We start from the raw sequence: 18,188 nt of genomic DNA, 5'->3' as shown, positions 1-18,188 counted from the left end.
TCCCTCTTTCCCTTAGACTTGGCGAGACGTGTTTGTTTGCTATTTCTGAACACAAAGCTCGTACATTTTCGTTGTCGACCTCGCTTGTTGTTGGCTCAATCACCGCCACTCCCTTGATCATGTCCCGACGGCCTGCTGCAGGCGCCGACAGGGCCACACAAAATGCCCAAACCCTCAAAGCCCTAGTCAAACTCGATGGCAACAAAGTTTGTGCAGATTGCAAGCGAAACAAACATCCACGATGGGCCAGCTGGAATCTTGGGGTGTTTGTCTGCATCCGCTGCTCTGGCATTCATCGTGGGATGGGTACACATATAAGCAGGGTCAAGTCTGTTGACCTCGATGCTTGGACCGATGAACAACTTCAGAGCATATTAAGATGGGGAAATACAAGAGCCAACAAATACTGGGAGGCTAAATTGGCACCTGGTCACCAACCCTCTGAGGCAAAGATTGAGAACTTCATCCGGACCAAATATGAATCCAAGAGATGGGTGATGGATGGGCCTATGCCTGATCCAGCAACACTGGATACCGAGGGAGATGATAATGTGCCTCTGAGTATTGTGCAAGAGAAGGCCAAAATCGAAAGATCTGCTTCTCAACGTCAGGCAGCAGGTCAACCATCTCGGCCGCAACCCCCACCTGCCCCTAGAGCGAATGTCAACTTGTTCGACGACTTTGCTCCCGCCCCGCCACCAGTGAGACCTAGCACTGCAGATATTCCAAACAATCGACCAACCCAAACAGCGCCGCCAGCTCCGAAGCCGGCCCCCAAACCACAGGATTCTCTGTTAGGTTTGGATTTCTTTGGCAGTACTCCCTCGGCCGGTGGTGCTCGGCCTTCAAGCGCAGCCGCCAATCCTGGGGCAGCAGCGAACTCTCGAGGAGATTTGAAAAGCTCGATTCTCTCCTTGTATGCCAGTGCGCCAAAGCCGCAGCCAGCACCTCAGCCACAGCATGCACGCGAGCCATCCTTTGGTGGGATGACTTCTACTGCACCACCGCGGAAGCAAGGGGCATTCGGAGATCTTGCAGATGCATTTGGTGGATTAACATTTCCCAGCAATAATGCACCAAAACCAGCCGCGCCTCAGACTTCGTCGGCATTTGGTGGCCTGAGCAGTCTCACGAACTCAATTCCTGCCAAAGCGACTCCTTCCGCACCACAAGTGACTTCCCCTCCTCCATTGAGTGGGGGAAGCTTCTTTGACAATTTACCCTCCAAGGCGCCGGCCCCTCGACAAAATGTCACATCTCCTTCGACAAGTAATGGTTTGGACTTTTCATTTACATCTAATATCAAAGCAGCCTCACCTCCTAGAGCCGCAGCGAAGCCAGTAGCAGCCTCTATACCAGCAGACCTATTTGCAAACGACGATTTTGGTGGATTTGCCAGCTCTAGCCCGGCCTCTCCTCCCAAACCAACCCCAACCAAGGTAGCATCTCCGATGACGAGCAACAGTAGCAACACATTCAATTCAGCATTCAATTTGTCTTCACAGCCAGCAGCAGCAGCAGCAGCAGCAGCGCCGACCCCAAAAGCTCCGGTGGCCGTGCCAACCAATTCTGCTCTATTTGATCCATGGGGTTCCTCTGGCAATGACAACAGTCCTTGGGGCGCCGCGAACCCTGCAACAGCTCCAGCACCAGTGCCGGCAGCGCCGCCAAAGGTTGAACTGGGAAGGCCACCTGCCCATATCACACCGAACGACATTTCAGGAGGATGGGGTGAGCCGATATCATCGTCAAACAACAAAACTGTTCAGCAGCCTACAGTGACGGCAGATGAAGATTTCGGCGGATGGACCTCGGCGTCGACATCACAGACACCTGTCGCCGGTCCCTCCAAGAGCGGTGGTGGATTTGGGGGAGGAAGCGATCCATTTGACAATCCTTGGGGTTAGTAGCGGAATTTAGAGATGGGATGTATGACTTGAGCAGACACGAACGAAAGAAATCAGCTATGCTATGATATGAAACGTAGCGGTCGTAAGTGACCTACGAAAGCCACGAGAGCAAGCCAGAAAAGGAAATATCTTCATGGAAGACTCGCAGGAGTCCAGAATACCTACATATTTCATCCACGAGGAGTATGGAGTTCATTTCTCGTGCTCCGAAAGTATGAATTGCATCAGGGTTGCGGTAATTAGATAAGTATCGCTTGGCATTCAGGAGCACGATCGACCCGCTTGAGACCCTAAGTGCCCTAAGGGCTTCTACTTTTAAAGCTTCTAGGTGGGCTAATGTCGTCCTGGGGTGATGGCTAGGAGACTTGGGAGCGCACATCCAAGGGATGATTTGCGGAGTTGGGCCGCCACCACGCCCAAGGCGTGCCTAATTAAACAGTAACAAGCATCTCCCATCCCTGGTCGCTTCCAATTGGCCTAACTGGCGCCGCTTCCCATCTTGCTGCCATTGGGGGTCTGTCTCTACTAACTAGGTACCTAGGCACTGTCTACAACTGGTACTCGCACTGCACATCATCCACAAGCCTGATTTGGCAGAGCCAGATACCACGCTCCCGTACTCCCTTGACCTCATCCTGATCATTGTGAGAATGGCTTATCCGGTCCACATCATTTCATATACCAATATCATCGGCATCACGCTCACGCTCACAATCTAATCACATAGACAACCCACGACCCCATCCTCGATACCACCTGCCAATCGTTGTCCATCTTGATCAATCCTCCTTTCATCCCCTCAATGCCTCTCCACAACGAAGTCCGATGATTACAAGAGAACCATTGGAAGCAGTGACCTGTAGGTCTTTGCGCGCAGGAGGTCCGTCGGTGCCTGATACAAGAATCGCCTGAGGATTGGCGACGGGAACAAATTGAACGGCTTGGTCGACTCGATGCAGGTTGGTACTCCAGTTCTTCCGACGAACCAAAGAGAGGGTCTTGACACTCCCTGAACTATTGGCATTCATCGGTGGATCGACTTCCTACTCTTCCGCCGTGGCCACAAAGCACTCCCTGTCCCAAAGTCTTGACTAACATCTCTTGGCCTGCAGACGTCTACACGGAGCCGCGACATGGGGGGGAGCTTCGCAGCCCGGAGAGGCCATCTTCCTCAATTGTCGATAAGTGATGAGACTCACCATGTTACCGAAGCTATTGGCTATATGTATGGTGATGAACCCGAACAAGACTCCCGCGGTCAACCCCCCTATTCCAACCCTCAATTCACATCTCAACACCAATTCGCGACCAATGGCGAGTACATCGATCATGATGTAGCGCAGAGAAGAAGGTCTATTCCTCGGAAACAACTGCCTCCAACACATTCAAGGGACTCCTCAAGCGACATGTCCAACACGCAATCCCACCAGCTCTCTCGGCCCTCACCCACCCAATCCTATTCATGGGAGAATCAATCACAACCACCCTCGTCACCATCCACATCCAGGGAGCGATCACCATCCGAGACTGCAACCTCACACTTCCCTCTTAATGACATCGACTATGAATCTAGTCCGGCGGCTGTCGCGCAAGAGTTGAGCAATTTACAAGCATTAAGACGGATGTCCATGAGCGTAGGTGCAACAGATGATCCCGATTTACCACAACTCAATGCAGCCGGCATGCCTAATGCCCCTTCTTCAAATGCCAGCGAGGATGATGCTTCGCGGCTTTTCTGGGTACCCGCTCGTCTCCATCCCGAGTTGGCGCCAAAAGAATTCAAATCGTTCTTGGATAGCAAAGCAGAGCAGATAAGGAGAAGGTCAGGAGAACTCTCTGCTTTTGCATCGCCATCCACTTCGAGATCCAGTTCATTGAGTGTGGAGAGTGCAAGCAATGCTAGCAGCTTGCGGCGAAAGAAATCGATGCTCTCACGCCAAATCGATAGTTCCGTTGGTTATCAAGATGGGGCAGACAGGCTAGAGAGAAAGAAATCTCAATCTCGTCGAGGCGTGCCAGTCGATCCGAACCTTCAGGAGCTCGAATCCTTAGTCGCAAATAACACTGTGCTTCCGACAGCCCCGCCTATCGAGAGCCCCGCCACAGATGAAACCGGAGATATAATATTACCATCAGTGCCCGGCTCAAGTCTGAAGCGTTCGACAAGGACAACTTATAGACGTGCCGGAAGCGTTAAAGGGAGAGGGGCGAATACGAATACTTATGCTCAGAGAGCCGCGAGGAGAGCCGCTACAGGGAGTCCCAGCGGAAGCCGGCCTGAGACACCCGAGTCGGCAACACCACCTGTGCCCGTCATGCCTAGCTTTGCAAGCATGGACCTTTCCAACCTGGCTGAGACGTTGAAGGATCCGTCAGGTCAATCGAGAAATGGCCCTACGAACTTCTCTAGGCCCGGAGGAAGAGAACCATCCCCGCCCTCAGCAGGTATGGGTTTGGCTGGTCCCTCAAACCTCGACTCTATATTCAACGATGATGATCCTGTGAGAAGAACGAGTACATCAAGCATGCCCGAGCTGAGAAAGATACCGGTGGGCAGCAAATCTCCACCACGCACGAGCTCTTCCGTCGAGAGACAGCTGGTCCCTCAGATAGTTGAGGTACCACCGCCCGAAGAAACCACACATCAGAATCAACCCCCGCGAACATCTTCTATGCAATTGACAAACCATACTGGACCATCTCCTATAAGACATCCGGAGAGAGTGTCTTCTCGAGAGGACCGAATTAAACACTCTTCTCCTCAGCGGCCTTCCTTACCGTCCAAACAATCAATGCCAAGTGTCACAGGCATTCCACCCCCGAGAGGGAACAATTTGCCTCCCCAACCCCGTCCGTCACAAAGTCTAGATCAGCCATCACCGCTCCCAGGCAACGATACAAATACCAGTAATCTATCATACATTCCCACACTTACGGTTGACAAGCGAGCTGACCACAAGAAAAAGGAGGAGACGAAGAAATCTGGCTGGAGTTGGGGATCGCTAGTCGGCAAGCAAGATGGGGATAAGGAGAAGCCGGAGAAGCCTAAAGCCAAAATATCCAAGCCTCCACAGCAACACGATAACACAAGACTCGATGTCCTCCAAACATCAATTGAGGGTAATGGCAAGGGTCGTGAAAGTATAGTTCTGGATCGGGATAATCTCAAACTCGAGGAAGAACGTAAAAAGGAAAGCCAGCGCAAGGCGTCCAGTGGAGAATCCAAAAAGGAAAAGGAGAGTCTATTCTCATCTTTATTTGGAGGGAAGAAGTCGAAAGCCGAGAAAGAGGAAAGGGGCAAGAAGTACCGTGACCGAGGGCTCTCCCCGGAACCACCATACCGGGAGTTACGGCCTGACATCGACTATAATTGGACGAGGTTTTCAATATTGGAGGAGAGGGCGATTTACCGTATGGCACACATCAAGTTGGCCAATCCACGACGCGCCCTTTATTCGCAAGTGTTGTTGAGTAACTTCATGTATAGCTACTTGGCCAAAGTCCAACAAATGCATCCTCAGATGAATTTGCCTACAAGTGCAAAGCAACAGCGAAAGCAGGAAGCGAAGAGCCAGCAACCGGATGAGTTCACTCAATACCAAAGGTACCAACAAGTAAGTTTATGGATGTCCCAAGTCTTGATGAGATATACTGATATATACTCGCAGCAACAACAAGATGAACAGCAGCACCCTGTGGAGCAGCAATATGAAGATAACGGTGCTGAAGAACACGATACAAACGGTCAACGACCCACCTCGAGGGGTAGCAAGCATTCGGCGCAAAGTAAGGGGTCTCCTTCATCATATGGAGGGGGTCATCATAACCAGTACCCTCCCAACAATCAACATCAACATCATCAACAACAACAGGGACAACCGTCCCGGTCCCAAGCGGACGATGACGACGACGAAATGTGGTAATTTAATCATTCGCAGTGGCTTCAAGCAAGTTTTTTACGTCTACAGAGGTCTTTACGTCTCTTTTGCCCTTCTTCCTTCATTTGAACAAACTTTCTTCGAGACTCCCCGCTCGTCTACCAGAGCAAAGAGTCCAGATTGTAAACACAACATTTTTCTAGCATAGCGGGGAAATTATACAGGTTTGTGGATTGGGAGGACGGCGGAATATGGAATGTATTACACTCGGGAATCTTTGGGCATGATTATATTCTCCGAAGACGAGCTGTTCTGTGATGTCGACAACCCTTACTTTTTTGATAGGAGAAGAGGCTCTTCAATGCAATCGCATATGTGTTTTGTGTTGTATTTGTGAACAAGTGTGTGAGTGTGTGCTGTGTGCTGTGTGCTGTGTGTGTGGAGAGAGTGAGCAAATCGGTCGGAGCAGACACTGATGCGACTGATGTTGTTGATAACGAAATAAAAACTCCCTATCCGCCCGAGAGCGGACGAGTGTAGCACGCAAGAGCAGGAGCGAAAGCGAAGCATGATTCTGGATGTCAATTTGGAGAGAAACGGGAGGAGAAGATCTTCAAATCAACTGTGGCTTACGGGCTCGTACGACCCAGCCAACAACACCAATCTATCTATACATATACCATTTCTACCAGAAGGGGATAAAGAGGATAAGACATGGGCGGCTGTCGGCGAAATGACCTGTTAATGAAATCCTTGCTGTTCTGTATGAAGTGTAACGCGTCGATAGATGCAGGAGCCGTGACGATTGTTGTGCTATTACAGAGGAGTTCCTCACTGCAGAATAGTATCAACATCGGCCTTCGGAAGGAGGCACGCGACCATTCCTTTGGTAGTTGGGCAGCCTCGTCGTGCCTCGCTCATGTGACGTTGGTGGCAACGAGACTTCGGAAATCGGATCATCCTGAACTCCGCTCAACCCGTGACCAAGTTTTGGGGTCTGCTCTGCCTCAAGTTCCTGCGACCCACGGACTTCATAGTTCAACCACTTTACTCATCTGCCTGAGCACCCCTCTGTCCTCACAAGTACTCTGAGCCTCGTGTATTCCCTCCGGATATACTTCTCTACAGACTCTGCCTCCAAATCCGACAAACAAACATAACAGCACTGTCTCCGCCGCCGCCCTGAAAACCATCTCCTATTCTCACTTCCTTGCCATCCCACCCCCAAACCACCAACACAACCCAACCATGTCAGACGCTTACGCCCGCGAAGAGTGAGTCTCCCAGCCTCCCTCGCACCTCAGCCACTCTACGTTGAACCTGCACTAACGATCCAAAACCAGGCAAAATAATGCACTCCTCGCCTCGCTATCACAAAAGACCTCGGCGCTGAAACACATCACACTCGACATCTACGACAATGCACGCAGCCAAGATACGCTGGACAATACGAACGAGGTCTTCAGCAATATGAGCACGAGCATCAAGGGCAGCGCGGGCCGCTTGACCCGCATGGCCAAACAGGGCGACAAAATGGCTGTCTTGAAACTCGCCGGCATACTTATTGTGGCCCTGCTGTTGATATATTACGTCGGGGGCTGGATCTGGGGATTGTTGTTTGGGTAGTAGACAGGAATGTGGAGTTTTTGCCGTGTAGCGAGTTTTTGGATCTTGTTGGGAGACGGGGAAACATGCAGCGTGTAGACACTGGGAAGCTGAGACGACACGGTCTGGGAGATCGTTACCACTGTGCAAGCAAGTCCCACGAGAAGAGGAACCTCGCAAAGATCCCGCCAAATCCTCGGATGATCCTTTACGTCGGACAGCGAACGCGGTGTGGAAGAGCACTCTGACAGTGAGGTGAGGGCTGCGCGACGTGGCTGGACGCGAGAGATGACCTGATGTGGCAGGCTTTCCTTACTGGTACCTTGACTTCCTGACCACAAAGGGGATTTTATCTACTCACAGGGACTGATGGGTGGTGGTCAGATGACAATGGGCCAAGTTTGGGGAAAGAAAGAGGCAAGGTCGTTCTGCCATTACCTTGAACCCACATTTGTTACTGTGTTTCAGCGAGAGCGTTCGGCGTTTTGTTTTCTTGGAGGATTGGGTAGATACATATGTATACGAAACAGCGAAATACCACAGCTACCTTCCTTGCCTAACAGGGTTCTCAGAGGCGCAACATCAGTGGTGAACATTTATCCAAGTGTCTCGTCTGTGAAGTGATCTACATAGACTCCAGCCGTCTGCGCTGAAGGACTTACTCTGGCAAGTGGTCGATGGAGTCGAAGTGAACTGATTGGTTCAGAACTCAAGTTGAACATTATCTTGTCTCATATCCGAAATTGTGCAAGCATATTCAACGCACATCCCCAGGCGGGGCACTAGGTACAGATACTTAGTCGCAGAGACCGCTGTGCCTGGTACCAAGTCTCTAGCAGATCTGAAGCGGGCAATGGGACGACCAGCAGGTCTGGCCATATCATCACGATTCCACAGCCGCCGATGAACAATAGGTACTAGCTTGCTAGTACGTAGGTACATTGATCGGATAAACGAGGCTTTTCTAAGAATTTTTATATTCCACATCCCGTGCAGAGAGCTCATTCCCAACGCTGTTCCGTTCCGTTTCTGTTCCATTAATACCCTCTTGCCCCATATACCTTCGATTCGCATTAGGGCATGTTGTTATCATTTTTGTAGCAATACCTGGAAGAAAATTACCGTCACGTTACTGGGTATCGATAGGAAATGTGCTCATGGCGCACCAACGCATGCATGGCCATGGCGCCCTCATGCTAAATAGCATCCTCGAAATCCTCGTCCTCTTCTGAATCCGCATCACCTTCAGGCTTGACGCTCGAAGGAATATTGGACTGCCCAAACCCTTCAACTTTGACGCCCGCTGCGACTGTCCTATTCATGCTGGAGCTGTTGTTGCTCCCGTTCTCGAATTTGACACGCTTTGAATCTCTTTCTCGGTCGCGAATGTCGAAGCTGGCGGGCGTATTTGCGTCACTGGAGTCGTCGTCGAATTCCCGCTTGACGCCGTTGAGGGGCGCCATTGACGAGGTGGGTTGGGAAGAGCTTGCTGGCGTACCGACTACGCTCGTGCCAACCACGTCTTCGAATTCGAAATCTTCATCCTCCTCTTCATCCTCCTCCTTGGCACGCTTCTCGGCTTCTTCACGCTCCCTCTCCATCTCCGCCATATAGGCGGCAACCTCATCCTGCATGGTGTTCGTGGTGGCTGGGGCTGTGGATGAAGATGAGGCGTTGTTGAGTAGATCCAGTGGTTTCTTCTCATCGAGTTCTTCCTCTTTCTTCATCAGTAACCCATTCGTGCCACTTCCTTCAGACTTGACAGAAACTCCGCCAGCATTGAGCCCAATTGCACTCGATGTGTGCCAGGCTGGTAACTGATTCTGCTTCGCCAAGAGCTTTCGCCTCTCTTCCTTCTTCTCGGCCTCCTCGCGGTCCTGCTCCGCTCCACTCGTCAGATTGACAGCCAAATTTTCTGTCTTGACCATATCTGGTCCCCGTTTGGCATTCTTATCATCCCGTTTCAACTCCATGTATTGGTTAGGCTCCCTGCCACCACGTTCACGCGGAACATCCTTCTTGCGCTCCCAAGCAGAGATGAAGTCATTCTCTGGGATGGTTTTGTGGTCTATCTTGTGGATGATATCGTCGAATTTCTTCAATTGAGAGTTGAGCTTGAGTATCTTTTCGTGTGAACCTTTGTCTTTCAAGGCCTGCATGTTTTGTACCAGTGTGGCGCCACAGCGGTCGCAGAAGAATCCGTCATCGCCTATCTTGTCCAAAATATCCAGTTCCTCATACTCGGCTTTGCAGCGGGGACATCGCCAATCTTTGCGCTTGGTTTCATCCTCCTTGTACAGGTCATTTACTCGTTTGCGCAGCTTAGCGATGCGGTACTTGATCGCGTCGATGGCGGGGTGGAATGGGCAGTAGTAGTAGTCTCGAGTAACACCTCGTTGAGTACCGACACGAACTTCGACTCGAGAGTGCGTGGTGAGTAGTCGGGCGCTTCTGAGGGGATTGATGAGTGCGCGAATGTCCTTGGGCTGTGTTGAGAGTAGAACGGCAAGGTCTTCGATGTGTAGAACGGAGTGTAGCATCAGTGCATCGATGATGAGGATTTGCTTTGGGTGCGTGAAGAAGGTGCGGACAGTTGTCCTGATGAGAGTCTTTGCTTCCTCCATCGTGAGAAAAGTGTGAAAGTCGTTGAAGAGGCTGGAATCGCTCTATCGAGACACTCGAGAACCAGCTCAAGGCTTGAAGTTGCGGACGGAAGCCATGCCAACCTTCGACAACGGCAAAGCTGTAGAAGGCAGACGGCGAATGAGTCAGTCAGAATTGATAAGTAGGTGAGCTGACGTGCTAGTGATTGTCGAGTACGCCGAACTTTGAAATCGTAGGTTGTGAAGTCCAGGTTCAAGGCGGCGCAGGCACTTTCTTTGTCTTGGCGGGCGGATTTGCTGCTTGCGTCTCAGCCTTGCCCCGGTGGTCAGCACAGCGTCGTAGACATCGAAATATGTGGAAGCTAATGAGGGGAAAGTAGACCGTTTACACCTTATGAACTATATTATTCTTCAACAATCGAACAATCTGGACTAATCCTTCTCCATGTCTACAAGTATTCGGCAAGCAGAAAATATTCTCCACAAGTCTCACGGCAATTCCAGTTTGAGATTCTTTGGAAATTGCATAGGTACTGGATTCTTGTAGCCCGCTTTCTTGAACTTTGCGAAATGTGGCTTCCAATTTGCCAGCGTCTTCTCTCGCAATTCTCGAGGTGAGGGTCGGAGTTTCGGATCCACCAAGAGACATTCTTCCACCAATTTACACAAGGATTTCGAGTACACCCTGCTGGAGTAGCCCCCAAGAACCGAATAACCTTGACCCCGTAATTCCTCCTCACGGTCTTCGTATCTATCTACCAGTCGGTCAATATTATAGTTGTGTTGCTCTAGAGTCATGAGACCATAGACGCAAGCCGCCATTTGCCAAACCACATGCTTCATCGTGAAAGGAGCTGTAGACGATCCGAAGACGTTCCGCCTCCAGTCGCGGCCATAAGTGCCACTGTGTCTTTGCTCCTAAAGATAGCACATGTCTTAGTACTTGCTCTGTACCCCAGGACTCAAGAAGCCACTGCGACTAAGATAAACTCACAGGAGGCATCCACACCCGAGTTCCATAGTTCCTCCATTTTCTGCTATTTTCCGACGAGTCGACACTTGTAAACTCGGCCAAACCCCAGTCTGCCACTTTCACACTGGGGTAATGAAGACCCTCCTCTCGGGAAGGAGCATCCCCTAGCAAAACTATAGTAGAATTAGCCAGTATGATATCCTCAGAGAAGATTACTTGCCATTGTCGTGCTTCAAGTCCAAGTGAAGGATGAACGGATTTTTCCCCCTTGGAGCAACAGAATCATCAAATCTGATATTGCTCATATGCACTGCGACTCTAGCAAAGTCATTGAATGCTTGCCATATGAATGCTTCCGGTAATCGTTCGCTGTAGGACAGTTAGGAAATGCGCTCACAGATCACAAATAACATACTTCTTTTTCTTGTATGCTCTGACTAAGTCTGACAAGGTACCATATCTTGAAACCTCCATATAAAATCTCCATTGAACAGGTTTTTCAAGAGGGAAGACGACCACTCTCCGGAGTTGGACGATGTTGGTACAGCCCCTAGCGGTGAGTTCATGCATGATCAATGCTTCCCAAGGTATAGTAGTTTCTCCTTCCGGGGTAATCTCACGTCGTTCGGCATCTGTCTGTTTGATCGCCACGGCCTAAGTCCATCAGAATTTGTCCATTCGAATGCTGGTCCACAATACTCACATCGATAACGTTACCTCTGGAATCAGACTTGGTCCACAATCCTACAACACCGAAAGACCCTCTTCCAAGCAACTCCTTGCACTCCCATTCGGCATCTTGATCTGGGTTCGTCTTTATTCTTGGTCGGGAGAGGCCGAATGACCTGCTATAATCATCGTACCACGACTTCTCGCTCCATTTCTTGGTTCTGGACTTTTTCTTCTGTGTATCTCCCGTCCAGCGAGCTCTTTGCTGGACGTCAGCTATTTCCTTAATGACTGCAACATGCAGTCTCTCACCAACAACCATTATCGCGATTAGTAGTTGTAAAAACCTGGGTTCAATTGACCAAAAACATGAACAACACCCGAGAGACGGCAGTAAATCTTTAAGAATTGATCGCATCATTGTCAAGGACTATGCCAACGCATTCATTGTTTCCATTCAACTCACAGACAATTCCCTTACCTGTGTGACGAGTACATCAAGCACGCCGGATGCAGTCATGATTAAGCATACACGTTGCTCACCTATGTTTTGCTGATTCATTGTCCCCATGACAGATACAATCCTCGATATCGCAAACGGATTCATTTTGATGGACAACTCATCTTTGTTTTCGATCCCGATCAAGTATGAAGGGAGAATTACACCAAGGCACATAGTCAGCACGAGGGTAAGCGAAGACAAAGGCAGAAGTCAAAATTGAAGTTGGCTCTAAGTATATCTGTGAAGTGTCTCGGTGGTTATGGTACGATGTCGAGCGTAGGGAAGGAAGAAAGGACGGGCTCATGATGCTGTTAGTGGATTGACTTTGTTAGTGCGAATCTTTGACTAGCTTCCACTACTCCCTATTAATAGCCTAATTAGGTCGGCGCCTCGGGCCGCACGCAACTTGATTCCACGCCGTTAGTAGCGCAGAACGGCCATCGCTTTCTACCCGCCTACCGTCTTCCATGCAAAGAGAGTGATGACTGTACGAGTAGAATTTCCTGTTTTTGGAGATCATTTCGTCGACCCTAGTACCGAGTGTCCATCTATTACCCCCGGCCACATCACGTGACGCTGTTGTGCTCGCTCTGGATGGCCTCTTGTCTGACCAAATCCAAGCGCTCAGGCACAGAATGACAATTCCCCACATATAGTCTTTACAAAAGTTGGTGCGAGTTCAAACACTTTTCAGTTGTCAAATTCCCCCCACCTTGCCGATCGTTGACCAGCAAACCCTCCTCCGCTTTGAGGCAATGCTGCTAGTATGGCAACCCCTCCAGAGTCGATTCGATTTCCCTGCTCGATATGCTCAAAGACCTTCTCGCGTAAGGATCATCAGCAGAGACACATCCTCTCCCACGAAGCCTTGAAGCCTTTCTCTTGTCCCCTGTGTCTTGCAGAATTTGGTCGCAAAGACACACTCCTTCGCCATGTAAGGCTTCATGCTGCCGGAGATTCGACAGATGGAAGTCAGCTGCCGAGAACGGCCGTCGCATGCGAGAACTGTGTGGTCATGAAGGTGCGCTGTAGCGATCAAAAGCCTTGTACCTCGTGCGTCAGGCTCGAGCTCGAGTGCGTTCCCAGAGCAGGACAGAATTTGGGCCAAGCTGTTCAAAGGAATGAGAGTGAAAACGAACAACAACAGACTACACCAGACAAGAATGAAGAATGGGAGAATTAATAGGCACGCCACAAGATGGGCTGGACCTGATTCCCTGGACACTATTCAAGCTGTACTACATTTGCCGAAGCAAAGTATGAATGCCATCGAAAGTCGTGGGCGTTCGAAACCGACCACGAGGCTCCACCGTGACCGAGGGCTCAGCCAAGAACACCCTGGTTTAGTTCTGTGTCCTTTAACTACAAATCGGTATTTGCAGTCAAAGCTCGTTCTTGGTCTAGTAGCGAGCTTTGACCAGGGCGTGGATATTCGTTTGCTTGTTGAACCAAAAATTATCCGTTTTCCATTCCTTGGAAGGATCGGCAAGTTGGATACTGAACTTCCTAAGAAGTGTCGGGATGAGTTTGTGCATCTCTGCAAGGGAGATCTGAGATCGTCAGTGGAACCGATTTCGAACAGGAGAGCGACACATCTATCTTACGTTTTTACCAATGCAAGTTCTTGAACCTCCCCCGAAGTGCAACATGTGGCGGTCCATCAAAGCCCCATCACCATCGATCCACCGATCAGGATTGAACTTTGCTGCATCCTGTCCAAAAATTGACTGGTCATAATGGACCACGGCACCATTCATGGAGACTCTGCTCCCTTCGGGGAAATAAAATCCGGAAATTGTTGCCCCCCCTGCTGGCACGTGTCGTGGCATTCCCAGTCCAACACTCGGATGAAGCCTCATGCCTTCTTTACAGCTTGCAACCAGATACGGCATCTTCATCGCTTCGGCATAAGTGATGTGTGGTGTTCCCAGTTGTCCACGAGAGTCAAAGTCGTCAATCTCTGCCACGAGCTTCTTCAAGCACGCCGGTTCCTTCATTAAGTGGTACAGGATTGATCGGATAGCAACAGCGGTCGTGTCACTTCCAGCGAATCTTTGCACCATTAGTCACGCTTTTCGGTACCTGTGAGCTTTTGATTCACTTACATGGCGACACAGGCTTCATTCTGGATATCGGGTATATCAAATTCGGGTTTGTTCTTCTTGATGTCGAAGAATTTGTCGAGTAGGTCGACCCGTCCACTTGCAGCACCAGTCTGCATCTGTTTCTCACGGGCGTTTGTCCAATACCTACCAGCTGCCCGAATTTCGTTATACCCGCTGATGGACTTTCTGATTGTCGGGAATAAAAGCCCTAAAGTGGAGTGGAATGGGCGCAGGTATGACGGAAGAACACATGACAGGGCAATCCCCGGTAGAAGAGTGTCTAAGGATTCAATATAGTGTCCATAATCGTGTTCATCGCGCATGAAACCAAATTGTTGTCCGAAAAAGAGCTCTCCAATGACATCAAAGGTGTACCTACATGGTGGGCATATTAGTTGAGTTTTGGGACGGAACAAGTGATCATGACTTGCCACTGTATCCATTCGCCCAGGTCGAAGGGATTTCCTCTTTCTGCAATTTGTGCCATCTTCTCCAGGAACACGTCCGAACATGCATCAATATATTTCTCCGATTCCAAGATCGTACTCATTGAGTAGACATTATTGACAAGCCTCCTTCTCTCCGAATGCTTGGTCTCGTCCAATTGAGTGAAGTGATCACCATGCGGACTGATCTTTGGAGCCTAGAGAGGTGGGTTGCTTTAGCCATCGCATCATCTCAGAGGCATTGCTTTCCATAATACCTACAAACGGCGGATAGAAGTCACTTTTAACCATTCCTGACTTGATGTTGTATATCAACTTGACCGCTGAGGGATCGGAAATGGCGACTTCATTCGGAGCGATGCGTACAAGGTAGCCATATTTTGAGTGAAGCTCTCTCTGAGTATGTTCGGCCCTTCCCCCAGCGACAGACCCTCCAATCCATAGACGGGAAAAGGAGGCAAGGAATGGTCCTGGTATGCTTGAAAACGGGTGGAAGAAACGACAATATACTATCCAACCCGCTTCGTACAGCACCAGAGCTGCGGCCAAGTAGAAGAAAAGGCCGCTGGTCAGATACCACCCATTTGGGGGCAGAATCCCTGTTAGGGCGCTGGTGACCGCCATGAAAGATCCTGGCAAGAGATCAATGGCAAGTAAACAAATCTGTTATCCTTATCCGTACCCGTGCTTGAAAATGACCTGTCACTTGTGTCAAGTTTCATCAACCCTTGTTCATCTGCTTGGTGCGGACAGAGGGGTGTTCTAATATTATATAGGTACGGTACCTAGGCATCTCCGTCTTATCGACGACTCGAATCTTTTGAACTGCAGACCCATCGAGTCATGTCCGTGCGATTCACCCGCTCATCATGGTCATAGTCTCTACGAAGCCTTCGGTTAAAGATCTATCAGGCCAATCAATTCAGACGTTATCTTTTGAACTGTTGGCAGGACATCGTACAATCGACAAATAATTGGTCGAGGATGATGTTTCAAGCTAACCTAGGCTCCGGTAAAGTGGAGGAATCTTCAAATGCCCCTCTGTGTTCTTAACTAGTGTGCCAGGTTCCCCCAGAAAAAAGGGAAGTCGACCCGGAAGTGCCCAAGCTACCCTGGCTTATCTGCACTAAGAAGGGAGTACGGAGGACGAATACCTCCAACGCCGCCCCTGCTCCAGGTTGTAGTGGGCTAGTAGCACCTGGAGAGTTTTGTGCTCCTCCAAGTTCCAGGCCAAGACACAACCGTCCCGGATTCCCCGGGCGCCGCTGCGCCAACCATTTATCTTTCATCACACGGGCTACCGGCTACCTCCTACACAGAAAGAGAAATTGGGCAACTTTAACTAGGGAAGCGCCCCTCGGGCCGTAGTTCCCACCCTCAAGCTCCTTCCTTACCTGCTGCTAAATATCCCGCCAAGAAGTCTCTTGAAGGCTAAATCATCGTGGATTGTACTTCTTCGGTACTCACCCTCCTCACCACCAACTACTGAATGTTGCATTGATCATCCAGAGGCCTCATTCACAATAGCTCATCCAGGATGGAAAAGGCCAATGGCCAACAGAAAGTCATGGCCGCCACTCCAAGTTCTCATGAGCAGCTCCAAGAACAAAATAGACTGCTCCGGGCTCAGGTGCGGCTGCTCCAGGCAAACTGCCAATGGCTTTCTTCTTGCAACAACACATTGGTCGATTATTACTCAATACAAGGAGCTGGTCAACCTGATTCCACATTTTCGAACCCATACAATAGTCTTTTACAGCAACAGGGTCTGATCCCCTCGGGCAATCGTGACACAGATGACAGCGTGCTGAATTCCACCTTTAATCAAGCAAACCCTGCGACGGACGTGGGGCTCCCAAGTCAACAAACCATACTTCCATTTCATACCGACGTCTCTACTATTCATAATCCTGTGTCGCATCGCACAAGCACGTCTCACCAAAAGCTGCGGAGCCGGCAAGCTTCCAAACGGCCACTGGAGTCTTCTAGCCTCTGGTCAGGTGATCCTTCCAACTTAACCACCACTGAGCAGGCAATACAGACAACAGCATCAGCGCAATTTGATATCACTGATGGTGGAAATGCACCAATGCAACCTGATTTTAGCAACAGCGTGAATGATGTGCCCGGCCTGCCCGGCTTCGATGAATCTTCCATTAGCCAGGCCTTCAGTTCCAAGCCAGATATTAATGATGAATCGAACGAGTTGTTGAGCTCACACAATACAAACGATCCTCACTACGAAACCGAAACAAATCCCTACTATCTGCTACAACAAGGCAATTTGCCCATCGCAAGTACACCATTGTTAGATGTGCTCCCGGTGGAAACCACTGACCCTGTTCCGACGAATGGAGCGCAAGCAATCATACCGCGGGGAGCGTTGATCCAACAGCCACAGTGGACACCTGATATACAACATCTCTCAACCGCCACCTGCACCGGAGGAAATCTAGATCAATATATCTACGCCCTCCGAGACTTCATGCAACGTGCCGATGCGGGTGGTAGTACTCTTCCTCTCAAGCAGAGAAACAAAATTATGGCTAAAGGAGTATTGTGGGTGGTCCATGAGGCTTGGCCTGAAGCCGAACATTTCTGGAAAACAACGGCTTCCTTTCAGGGGTTTCTACAATGCGAAGTGTGGCGTAATTTTCCCAATCCATCCGTCTATCAATCTATGCACGCAGCCTACAAACCGACGCACATTCAGCTGTCAATACCACATTCTCCTGTCATTGACTGGCTCCCCTGGCCCGACTTGAGAGATAAAATCATTCTCAGCCAAGACTACATTGACGTTGATCTTGTCTGCAAAACTGCTATCCAAAATGTGGTCGCCCACCGTCGAGCGATACCCCAGGCTCGTCCACAGAAGCGAGTCCGGCGAGATGCCGCAGGCAATTCGCGCTCAGCCCCGAAAACTTCTTTCCGGGTATGGGATTTATGTGCCCTGGAGGAAGCTGATGGAAAGAAACCACAAGAAGGCACTGCACTGTCGTATCGACCGAAATCTGCCTCCGTGAGGGCTTTGGAGAAAGCCTACGCACTAGAGTGTGCTGACTTCGAAACCCAGAGGTTGCATCCTAATTTCTTCACCAAATTTCCAAACTTGTGGTGCGAAAGTGTGATTTCCGATTACACAGTCCAGGAACTGCCATCACTGCGCAATCGCTCGGATCACGATGTGTTGGCGTCTTCGCAACCAATGTCATCGGCCGCAGTGGCACGGCTGGAGGCGCTTGGCTCGAAAATGTTAAAGGCCGGGGCATGAAGATTGTTCCCTTGGTCGAACGACAAACGGTCGCACTTCGCTTTCCCTAGCTTCGATTTGAGCTAGGTTGCTGCAGGCGACAAAATCTCCTCGCCTATCTCGGCTCGCTTCTAATGCAGATTTTGCCGACGTTGACCTCACCTTGTTGGAAATTCTGAGTCAAGTCTATCCTCAGGTTGTGGTTTCCATTCTAAACCCGGGCCGGAAAATACAAGAACCAGAT

At 50.0% G+C, this 18,188-nt stretch overlaps 6 protein-coding genes across 6 annotated transcripts; 4 read left to right on the top strand and 2 right to left on the bottom strand.

The window, feature by feature from the left end:
* Positions 1–119: 119 nt before the first annotated feature.
* On the top strand, positions 120–1,907 carry LTR84_012049 (uncharacterized protein; the record flags this gene model as incomplete). Its single annotated transcript, XM_064855574.1, has 1 exon — positions 120–1,907. One exon carries the CDS (start codon positions 120–122, stop codon positions 1,905–1,907), a length of 1,788 nt encoding a protein of 595 aa, XP_064708234.1.
* A 1,136-nt stretch (positions 1,908–3,043) lies between these two features.
* LTR84_012048 (uncharacterized protein) lies at positions 3,044–5,833 on the top strand (the record flags this gene model as incomplete). The annotated part of the gene is made up of 2 exons (XM_064855573.1): positions 3,044–5,524; positions 5,579–5,833. The coding sequence occupies 2 exons, from the start codon at positions 3,044–3,046 to the stop codon at positions 5,831–5,833; spliced, it is 2,736 nt and encodes a 911-aa protein (XP_064708233.1).
* A 1,203-nt stretch (positions 5,834–7,036) lies between these two features.
* LTR84_012047 (uncharacterized protein) lies at positions 7,037–7,414 on the top strand (the record flags this gene model as incomplete). The annotated part of the gene is made up of 2 exons (XM_064855572.1): positions 7,037–7,062; positions 7,132–7,414. 2 exons carry the CDS (start codon positions 7,037–7,039, stop codon positions 7,412–7,414), a joined length of 309 nt encoding a protein of 102 aa, XP_064708232.1.
* A 1,175-nt stretch (positions 7,415–8,589) lies between these two features.
* On the bottom strand, positions 8,590–10,017 carry LTR84_012046 (uncharacterized protein; the record flags this gene model as incomplete). The annotated part of the gene is made up of 1 exon (XM_064855571.1): positions 8,590–10,017. The coding sequence occupies one exon, from the start codon at positions 10,015–10,017 to the stop codon at positions 8,590–8,592; it is 1,428 nt and encodes a 475-aa protein (XP_064708231.1).
* A 468-nt stretch (positions 10,018–10,485) lies between these two features.
* Positions 10,486–11,960, bottom strand: LTR84_012045 (uncharacterized protein; the record flags this gene model as incomplete). Its single annotated transcript, XM_064855570.1, has 5 exons — positions 10,486–10,914; positions 10,991–11,142; positions 11,190–11,338; positions 11,385–11,623; positions 11,673–11,960. 5 exons carry the CDS (start codon positions 11,958–11,960, stop codon positions 10,486–10,488), a joined length of 1,257 nt encoding a protein of 418 aa, XP_064708230.1.
* A 4,268-nt stretch (positions 11,961–16,228) lies between these two features.
* Positions 16,229–17,965, top strand: LTR84_012044 (uncharacterized protein; the record flags this gene model as incomplete). The annotated part of the gene is made up of 1 exon (XM_064855569.1): positions 16,229–17,965. The coding sequence occupies one exon, from the start codon at positions 16,229–16,231 to the stop codon at positions 17,963–17,965; it is 1,737 nt and encodes a 578-aa protein (XP_064708229.1).
* Positions 17,966–18,188: the final 223 nt, after the last annotated feature.

This window comes from Exophiala bonariae (assembly GCF_035927105.1).
Source record: "Exophiala bonariae strain CCFEE 5792 chromosome Unknown scaffold_7, whole genome shotgun sequence".
Lineage (NCBI taxonomy): Eukaryota > Fungi > Ascomycota > Eurotiomycetes > Chaetothyriales > Herpotrichiellaceae > Exophiala > Exophiala bonariae.
Note: the sequence above shows the minus strand (reverse complement) of the source record. Positions and strands in the feature narration are given on the sequence as shown.